Source organism: Rhinoraja longicauda, chromosome 3 (genome assembly GCF_053455715.1).
Source record: "Rhinoraja longicauda isolate Sanriku21f chromosome 3, sRhiLon1.1, whole genome shotgun sequence".
NCBI lineage: Eukaryota > Metazoa > Chordata > Chondrichthyes > Rajiformes > Arhynchobatidae > Rhinoraja > Rhinoraja longicauda.
This window is the reverse complement of record NC_135955.1, coordinates 59610567-59621748: the sequence shown is the minus strand read 5'-3', so window position 1 is coordinate 59621748 and position 11182 is coordinate 59610567. Positions and strand designations below refer to the sequence as shown.

At 38.8% G+C, this 11182-nt stretch overlaps 1 protein-coding gene across 1 annotated transcript; it reads left to right on the top strand.

Annotated features, from left to right (window-relative positions):
- The first annotated feature begins 286 nt into the window (after positions 1 to 286).
- Positions 287 to 1252, top strand: foxb2 (forkhead box B2). Its single transcript, XM_078396991.1, has one exon. The coding sequence runs from the start codon at positions 287 to 289 to the stop codon at positions 1250 to 1252; it is 966 nt and encodes a 321-aa protein (XP_078253117.1).
- The last annotated feature ends 9930 nt before the right edge of the window (positions 1253 to 11182 follow it).

Sequence of the window (11182 nt, the reverse complement as noted above, 5' to 3'; positions counted from 1 at the left end):
GTGATCACAACAAGCCTCGTTAGCTCACACAACGCAAGTGTGCACTTCTCGGCCTCTTTATCTCCTAGTGAGACGGCGCGAAGCTTTTTAACCCGCGTCAACATCTCCGGCATCTTTCAGCAGCACAGTAGACCAGCATCTGTAATCGTGCAGCACCTTAGCATTGCCAGGTTTTATGGAAGCGCGGGCACTCGATCGGCGTCCGACCCCTCCCTCCGCTTCCTGAGCGAGGTGCTTTGGTGAATGTTGTACTTGTGACTACTGTTTTCCCATTTATAGCCTAAAAATGCCTCGTCCGGGGAAAAATTCCTACAGTGACCAAAAGCCTCCTTACTCATACATATCATTGACCGCCATGGCCATCCAGAGTTCCGCGGAGAAGATGCTTCCCTTGAGTGAGATTTACAAATTTATCATGGACAGGTTTCCTTATTACAGAGAAAACACGCAGCGGTGGCAGAATTCTCTCCGCCACAACCTCTCCTTTAACGACTGCTTCATTAAAATCCCGCGCAGACCTGACCAGCCGGGCAAAGGCAGTTTCTGGGCTCTTCATCCCGACTGTGGAGACATGTTCGAGAACGGCAGCTTCCTCCGACGCCGCAAAAGGTTTAAGGTGCACCGGTCAGAACACTTCAGCGCCAAAAATTCACAGATGATCCACTATTTCCAGCATCACCATCACCACCAACAACAACAGCAACAAGCCAAGTTGGGATTGGCCTCGCCGGAGACTGTCCCGGCAACGGGGCGCTTGCCCCAGTTCCAGCCATATGGAGTCAACGGACCCCAATCCACCGGATTTAAGCATCCGTTCGCCATCGAGAACATCATTGGACGGGACTATAAAAACATGATGGCCAGCGGACTTCCTTTAGCCTCTGTAATGCACCATCTTGGTTACCCCGTCCCCAACCAGCTCAGTAACATGGTGGGATCCATGTGGCCCCACGTCGGTGTCCTTGACTCCATGGCTCCCATGCCGATATCTCCAGATTACAGCCCGTTCGGGGTACCCATGAAGACGATTTGTCACCCTGGCACACAGACAATGCCAGCCGTTCCTGTGCCCATCAAACCCACAGTGTCCCTGGCATCTATCTCCGCGATGCCAGCTCCGGGAGCGCTGCCTGGCAGCCCCACACAGATCTGCCCATCATCTTCTTCAGCTTCCCTGCATCTAGATCAGACTCGATCAACTTCCACCGAAGGCAAAACTAACTCCTTGCACTCTATGCTCGTCCATTCCTGAGGGTGAAGGGACAGAAGTGCGAATCAGTTTTAATAGGTGACCTAGTTGATTTCAGGTGATGTGAAGAGGTTAATTGTGGTGGAAATGTTTGCTTCATTAAAGATTCACAAATCATTGGTATTTAAACATAAAATCTGGAAATTATATTAAAGAGACTTTTCAGGTAAGAGGATTTACTCTGTAAATAAATCGGCAGTAATGTAAAAGTACGCAACAAATAAAAAGTCATATCTACCTGGAATAAGTCCTATGTGAGAGAAACAATGTATTTTCTTCGGTATTCCAGATGCATTATTTGTTGGTATTTAAAGCTGCACATTATATACATCGATTCTTTGGTCACTTTTGAGATATTGAAAATTCATTAAGAGAGACCAACAATCAACTGACTCCGATGATTCTGCTGAATTCGAGGTCTGGACATTATTAAGCAAGAACGGCGGTGAAAAAAAAGACGCGCTGCCTTTAAAATGGAACCCTGTGAAGAGAAATAGGTCGGAACTAGAAATAATACTGACTCACAATTGAGGAGTCGATTAAAAAAAGCACTCAGCAAGAATTTGATGTCAAATGAGCCTACTAGATTGCCAGCACGTTGGGTATTTCAAGTCAGGTCAAAAATATTTAAAGCTAAAATATTTTTAAACTGTGCATTACAAATTGTTGTAGTTAGTAAATGTTGAAGGAGATGTTTCCACTGCAGCTTTAAAACTGATTACCACAGTTCCAAGACTATTTTTAAAACGTGTCGATTTCTTTTTACTTCTTCCACAAGTTGTATAAATGAAAAGAAGTCAATTTATTTTGCGGCATGCAAACATGTGATTCGCGTCGTTAAGAATACAAAGGATTAATTTTAAAAGTACATATTTATGCTTTGCGGGATAAACAATGATATGTTTTTTCCAGATTTAGATACCTGCGTAGATCTCATACGTTGTGTTTAAATAGGCGGAATGAACGAGTTAAATTGTCCGAACAAGAGATGAATTAGCGGAATTGAAACACGTTTTGTATACGTTCTTTCGTACCACAAATTATGTCATCACTTTAATTACAGGATTTTTTTTTTAAATCATCGTTTTGTAATTTAAATCTGGGCTCAGATTTTGAATAGATGTTGTACGAAGTGTTACGCGGGATTCGAAAGCAGTCTCGTTGAAAGTCTGGACTTCAAGGCAAAGAAGTATGTAAACTTCCACTCTTCGTCTATAGTGCACAGATCGTGGTTGATGCTGCCCAATAGTTTCTACACAGTGGCGAAGTAAAGTTAGCCTCTAACACAAGGGTAGGAAAGGAAAGGGTCGTGATTGCTGACAGTTGCTCAAATTTAGTTTACGAGAGAGAGAGGGAGAGAGAGGGAGAGAGAGAGAGAGAGGAGAGAGAGAGAGAGAGAGAGAGAGAGAGAGAGAGAGAGAGAGAGAGAGAGAGATTAAAAAGAGGGAGAGAAATCTGCTTTTCACACCATCTTTGTCGTACGTAAAAATTGAGGTTTTGTCCTCTTCGCTTTTCCTTTCACATGCAGTTTAGTTTTATTGTGATGTTAAATATGGTGCGATCAAAATCCGGACGGACAATGTAATAGCACTTTACGAGCACACACTGAATGGGATTGCTGGATTGTGAATATAGATGTATCGGAAGCTCGCAGTGGTTCCAACTTTTGTTCGTTTTGTATATATTGGTATTGATTATTTCATTTGTGAATAATTGTTCAAAACACTTTATGTATACTGTACACGGGATCTTTTATCAGAAACAAATGTTATTAAATAATTCCCGTCAATTATGTGTTAATATGTTATTCTAAAAGAAATAATTAAATATCGGTTACATTATGTTTGCCATTGAGAAAGCCCTAAAATACCTTACAGCTCAATCCAGTCCAACACTTCAATGAACACAAAGCACTAAAATGTGCTGGGACACGTTCGCGTTCCTTCCCGAGCGCAAATCACTCCTTGCAGCCCATCTTTCCATCAATGCCAACTTTGTTTTTGCTCTTATCGGTATTCAGCGTTCTCACTTGGAGGACAGTTTCCAACGCAGCTGGCCAGCCGAAGGATTGTCCTCTGCCTCACGACAGCTTATTCAAAGACATAAATGCATATATAATATTGATTCCGATTTCAACAGAGGAATGGGAAAGTCATCTTTCACCCGAATTCAAATATAATTCCGTTTCAAATGCAATGCGTCAAATGCAATAACACATTTGATCGAAACAAAGGTTCACTTTTAAATTTGGAAACGGGGCTAACAACGGTCATACATGTATTAATACGTCCTCCAATCTAAGATTCGAAAGTGGAAAAGTACAACTAAACGGATTCGTCTTCCCTTTTATAAACGGAGCTTTAGCAACATTTCCACTTACGGAGTTTCAATATTCCTTTCTAACAGGCAGCTGATATTTCTTCAACTTTCATTTTTCTTTTCTTTTTGCCCAATGGTTTAGAACTTGGACAACAACCGATGGCGTGCAAAGAGAAAGAGTCTACGAGGCGAAGAGGCGATGTTTATTAACATAAAAGCAAATAGTCTATTTTCAAACTAAACGGTGAAACATATGTTAAATCATGTGTCTTTTTTTAATGCAAGCCAGGTTGGAGAGTCGAATCACATTCGCATCACGGTGGTCCGCGCAACCTGCCTGTCTTACACAGGTCTTCGTGTCATTAACCTGTTGCTGCTTCACACAAAACAGAGCTACTCATTCTACCGCTGGCATTGTTTGTGGTACAATAAATAAAACGTGTGCAGCTTCTTTGAACATACTCGAGAATAATTCCACCGCGGGGATCTATCCCTGTGATATTTAGACTAACATACTTTAAATTGCAGTGAAATACACGGGCAACAAATTCCGCACCGAAACAATTGCCTTCGAGAAATGGAGAGCATTATTCCTGGCGTGGTCAGACTAAAGTGTCAAACATTGCAAATTAACACCTTTAATCGCGTTCCGCATGGTAAGATCCTTGATGGATTTCACGAGAGGAGCTGATTCAGAATTCAAGTTTCAAATAAATCAAAACGGGCAAAAATCAATAAAATGTGAAAATAAACGGCACTTGGTATAAATGTATCGCTTTAGTTTTCAAGTCTTGATCAGTTTCTCATAGGGCCAAAGTGCGGTTGGATCTGTACTTGGCCATGATAATCTATCTAACAAAACGGATAGATTACGGATAGGTATTACTGCCATTCGATCATAAAGTACAACTGTGAAAAACATACTTTGCTGCTTAATGACAACACTCTTTCAAGCCTCTACAGTAAACTACTCCAGGCAAATAAAACTAGTTTCCGAGAAGAAGGTGAAGTAATACTCTTTGCAAGTGTACCTTCATAATACCCTGCTGTTACTGAACAATTAAGTTTGTGTTTTATTATTCAACTTATCCAAAATTGCCATGCAGCGAGCGGGATGGTGAAAGGGATGTGGAGAGATGGAACTATGTCCTCGCCTCTGCGGTAATGGTACGAAATCCAGATACATTGAACAAATGAAATTGTTAAAGTGGTTAATGTATGCATTAAATAAATCGCAAGGAAGTTGAGAACCTAAGGTGGGACACACACTGCAAAAAGATTGCCTACTTGATTAATAGAAATCACCCTTTAACCGTTTAAAGTTTCAGTGTATCTGGATTTAGTACCGTTACCGCAGAGGCGAGGCCAGAGTTGTAGATCTCCACATTCTTTCCACTATGTCGTACTTTGTCCATTCTACGGAATTCTATCCTCTGTCTGAGGTGACCCAAAATTCTTCTGCCGCTATCTAAATTAGCGGCAGAAGATCCTGTCTACTAATCACCCCGTCTGTGCTGATGGACAACAGTCCTGGTAAAGCAACCTCTGACTCTTACTATTCTTAACCTTGTCTCTAAATTGTGCAGGAAGGAACTGCGGATGCTGGTTTACACCGAAGATAGACACAAGAAGCTGGAGTAACTCGGCGGGCCAGGCAGCATCTCTGAAGAAAAGGAATAAGTGACGTTTGGGGTCGAGATCTTTCTTCAGTGAGTCAGGGGAGAGGGAAACGAGAGATATGAAAATGTACATAGAACAAATGAATGCAAGGTATGCAAAAGAACAAATAATTCGTTTGGTAACTTCGTCACTCGCTTTCTCTGCAATCTCCCCCATTCTGCAACCGGGATTATTCCCGAATTTAATTGAGCTCTCACTGGAGGCCGTGACCAAGCAACTGAATTTCAGAATAGCCTCTCAAATCCTTCCGTTGCCCTTTCCTCTATTAAGACCTACCATAAATCTTGTAGGTAATTTGATCATATTCCTCCAAATCTCTCGTATGTTTGTTTAAGTGCTCAAATATCTTATCAATGGCTTGGTTTCAAATTTTGTTTGATAACTCTTTGATTCGTCTGAGGGCATTTTTGAGTTACAGGCAGCAGCAAATTGTCCCAAAGTTTTTGCTATCCTGTTCATTCTAGCCTGATAACACCTCCGTTATAGTCTTTTGTGCATTGCATTAAGAAGGATATTAGGGCTCTATTCAAGGTAGCGAATTCGCAATCTACAATGGGGTAAAACAAATACAAGGAAGGACTTCAGCATTGCTTTTATTCACAAAATGCTGGAGTAACTCAGCAGGTCTTCAGCATTGCGATGGGTCAGAATCTTTTAGTGGCGGGCAATTCGCCAACAATATTGAAAGAGTGGATAGGAACGTTAGACACAAGAAATGCATTTATCTTGAAGTGTGAGGCAATAAATACAATTCATTCCCAGGTGGAGAGTAATTTGGGCACACATTAAAAACATATTGAAATGGTCTGTGAGAGACGAGAGAGAGCGTATGTGGATTAAGGGACATACAAGGTAAATGGCGGGGGGAGGGGGGGGGGGGGGGGGGGACATTGGCTTCCGAGAATGAAAATGCAGATTAATCGACCGGACAGTGACAAGAGTGGGTATTAACAGTCATGTTAATTAACAGTCATGTCAATTAATAACAGTTCTCGTCATGGCTTTATCGGTCAACAACGGTGTTTACGATGAGCTGGGTTTGATTTCTAACATATTTTAACACATTCGGAAATCCACCAATAATCGGATCCACCAATACTCGGATTTCTGTCTGCATTCAATATCGACAACTATTTCATATTCAGTTATAAATATTTTCTTTTTTTTTAAGTTAACAGATTTAATTGTAAAATTATTGATATTTAAATTTTGTTTCTCATTATTGAAACAACAGGAGGCATCATTTTACTAACTTTAACAATTGGACGGTCAATTATTTCATTTTAGGGGTTCTGCGATTGTAAAATCTATATCGTAGACACAAAAAGCTGGAGTAACTCAGCGGGACAGGCAGCATCTCTGGAGAGAAGGAATGGGTGACGTTTCTGGTCGAGACCAAGGAGCTCGACCACGTTTCGGGTCGAGACCAAGGATCTCGACCAGAAACGTCACCCATTCCTTTTCTCCAGAGATGCTGCCTGTCCCGCTGTTACTCCAGCTTTTTGTGTCTATCTTCGGTTGAAACCAGCATCTGCAGTTTCTTCTCACACGTAAAATCTATATTGTCAGCTAGTAAAGTAAATAAGAAGGGTCTGAAGAAGGGTCTCGACCGAAACGTCACCCATTCCTTCTCTCCCGAGATGCTGCCTGACCTGCTGAGTTACTCCAGCATTTTGTGAATAAGTAAATAATACACGGACTACCGAATATGATATAAATATAAATGTAATGCTTTATTATTGAAGTACCCAGATTAGGTTGGTTAGTAAAAATCCACCAACATCGATAAATAGTAGAACCTTAACCTGTATTTCACTATTGTAGTTGAAATTGATGGAGCATGTTAACCGTCTAACTGTGAAGGAAGTCCAGGACAAAAACCTCGGATGCGGTGAACTGATTTGAAATCCCGATGGAAATTGCATGGATGGAATTCCTATGCTGGTTCTGCAATTTGGTAATTCTTCTTTGCTGCATTTTGGAAGTTATCTTTGGGGCAATTACTGATTTTGGTCATTATACATTTATTATTCCTTCCTCAGTTGTGAAATATAAATACCAATTTGGCTTATTTGTTAAATTCGTCTCATTCATTGTTACAAAGCACACACATGTTAATAATATTAATTGCATTCCTCCAGGCTCTCATTCTAAAGGTGCCGATGTCGGATTGATAGCAACTAGCACTGCAATGTACATAGCCCGAAATGCTAAAAAGAAATCAGATCTCGCAATCCTCTGCAACAAAATGTGTGAATTCAAACAAATATCGGCTTCCTGCTGCGATTTACTTTTACTTTTAACACTTTATATGTACACCACGGAATAAATAGGCGACGACTGAAAATTAGACGATTAAAAAGAGTCTGGGGTTAAGGCAATGCCAGATGACATGGTGCTCTAACTGTATTAATCATTTTGAATTAAAATATAATTTAAATTATATATTTAATTATATATTTAAGATTTGTATCGAAACAATCCAAAAGTTGACGTTACGCTACAGTTACTTGCGTTGAATAGGAATGTAATTCACCAAATTGATTCAGATGCTAATGTAACTGATTTTTTTTCTGTCAATCGAGGTTAATTTTGCAATGAAAGAAAAAAAACATGGACATCCACTAACGGATCCGATTATCGAGTGAAATGGTCTGAACTTCTTTTGTCAGGCTTTTAACTACCCCAATGAGAATAGTTTTATAGATGTTCCTCACAAGGTTAAGTTCTTACTTACATTGCACTTCTAGAAATATCTGCAACTTGTTATAAATATTATTCCCTAGCAGAGGAGTTTATAATTACTCTCTTGATAGTAAGGCCATTATTAAATTTCAATCATTTTTATATTTTGAAATTTGTATACGACCCAATTAAAATCATATTTCTGCAGCTGTGTCATCTTTACGAGGCACATTGGTGTGAATAAATTATTTTTCACTTATAACACCATATAACCATATAACAACTACAGCATGGAAACAGGCCTGTCCGGCCCTACCAGTCCACGCCGACCACTCTCCCTGACCTAGTCTCATCTACCTGCACTCAGACCATAACCCTCTAATCCCCTCTTATCCATATACCTATCCAATTTACTCTTAAATAATAAAATTGAGCCAGCCTCCACCACTTCCACCGGAAGCCCATTCCATACAGCCACCACCCTCTGAGTAAAGAAGTTACCCCTCATGTTACCCCTAAACTTTTGTCCCTCAATTCTGAAGCTATGTCCCCTTGTTGGAATCTTCCCCACTCTCAAAGGGAAAAGCCTACCCACGTCAACTCTGTCCGTCCCTCTCAAAATTTAAAAAACCTCTATCAAGTCCCCCCTCAACCTTCTACGCTCCAAAGAATAAAGACCCAACCTGTTCAACCTCTCTCTGTAGCTTAAGTGCTGAAACCCAGGCAACATTCTAGTAAATCTTCTCTGTACCCTCTCCATTTTGTCGACATCCTTCCTATAATTTGGCGACCAGAACTGCACACCATACTCCAGATTCGGCCTCACCAATGCCCTGTACAATTTTAACATTACATCCCAACTTCTATACTCGATGCTCTGATTTATAAAGGCAAGCATACCAAACGCCTTCTTCACCACCCTATCCACATGAGATTCCACCTTCAGGGAACAATGCACAGTTATTCCCAGATCCCTCTGTTCCACTGCATTCCTCAATTCCCTACCATTTACTCTGTATGTCCTATTTTGATTTGTCCTACCAAAATGCAGCACCTCACACTTATCAGCATTAAACTTGCTTTTGTTTGGAGCATAAAAGTTATTTTATTCTTTCTTAAAGTATCTCCAAGTGAAATTTATTTCTCCAAGTGTGGTTGGTTTATGTTCAAGGAGGATTACAAGAAAATCTTGCAGTAATTGTTATCTCATTAGGTGGTAATGTGGTAAGTATTTTCATAAGGTTTTTTATTTTTAATATTTAATATATGACATTGTGCACTTCACCATAACTGCTTATGTTGATGAACTGCATAATTGAATAATCTGTCCATTAGTATTGTTGAAAATGCCTTATGGCGTTTTTGAATAATTGATTTTACCAATGTCAAGAACATAGTTTAATGAAAACTTGTAAATACAATTTTACCTATGTAAGAATATAATGATTAATCTTCCCAGTTGAAATACCATCTTCATATTTCACTGTCTTTATTAAATTCCTACAAAATGGCAAAAGCTTGAAGGTGCATGCAATATAATTTCCCACAGCAGTCACTGCACAAGCCAAATTTAGACTATGCATTTTAATCATAGATTCTTTAAGGCACATGTTAATACATGGGTATTTGCACATGAAGATACAGAAAATTAAGGAGCACTGAATACACAGTTGCAGTTTGTATGATTTCAATTTTAACTATTGAATTAATTTGAGAGGTGGACAAAAGGTTCAGGGGTAATTAAGGTGAGAAAGAAAGGAAAAGAGAGCAATGTATAATTTTGAGAAACTAATTATCTCCACCCACTAGTTAGCAAAGTTTGAAAACTATTTATCCCAATATGTCATTAATTTAAATAAATTTATAATTAGACTGTGGGGTCATTTAATTGTCATTTTTAAAAGTTTACATTTTGAAACGAAACAAATAGCCCATGAAAAATGAAACAAAATGTCCTCATTTCATGTCTGATTGGTCTAGTTCAAATTACAAAATTACTTTATTTTGTTCTGAGTACCTCATAGGATCTAGTTTCTATGTATATATCACATCATATTTCTATCATTTTAACAAAATTATTAAGACTACTCCTCAACTTTCTTATTATAAAGCTAAATTTATATAATCTATCTTCATAACTACTTAAATTCACGTATCATTCTTATGAAATTGTAGTGTATGCTTGTCATAGTTAATATAGCTTGATATTTGGTGTTGAAATCTGCACGTGGAACTCCAAAACTCTACAGAACCAAACCATTTGTTCAATGAGACAAAGTTCAACAGGGGCTAATATCAGGCAATGTTCTTTGGACCTGCAAAAGATAAATCAGTCTGAAGAAGGGTCGCAACCTGAAACGTCACCCATTCCTTCTCTCCTGAGATGCTGTCTGACCTGCTGAGTTACTCCAGCATTTTGTGAAAAAATACCATCGATTTGTACCAGCATCTGCAGTTATTTTCTTACACTAAAGATAAATCAAGATACTTTTTGAACAATGATAGACCACAAACTGCAGAGAAACAAAGAGGGTTTAGGATACAGTTGTAGAGAGAAAAAAAGATTTTAAAAATAATACATGGAACGATGTATTTATCAAGGCTTTAGAATTTTAAAATGTGGAATGCTTCAGTTACACAGAGCTTTACACTGTGCAAACAACTGGTTTTGTGGATATTAACAACAAAGTTACGACATGCATCATTTTTCAGACAATTAAGTGATTTCCATCAGACTAACTTTTATCTTTAACACACAAGTAAACCAACCTTAATGAATGAGATCATCAATTGTGTAATAAGAAAAAATATACAATTTCCATAAATGATCCTACATGTAATACATCTCAGGAAAAATATTTTAAAGCTTTCTGATATCACTTTGCAAGCGCCTACTTCATTGTTATGATATAGTGTACACTTTGCATATCTGAAAACATTCAGCATTAGCATGTTTCCAAATGCTAGGAAAACATTAATTTCAAAGAAATTCAGTTTCATCTTTTACTGTAAACCACCAATAACATTCAAAACTACCTACTGTCTAAGTCAAAGAGATACATTTAAAAACAATTATTCCCTCCAAACAGTCAGTCTACAAAAAACAATTCTAAATTCCCTGCTGCTTTGGAGTTACATGCAATGTAAATGCAACTGCCTACAGATTGATAGGAAGAATCACATATTTCACAATAAATTCAGAAGACTTAATGAGACACCAGACAATCTAAACCAAACATAACAAGCTGG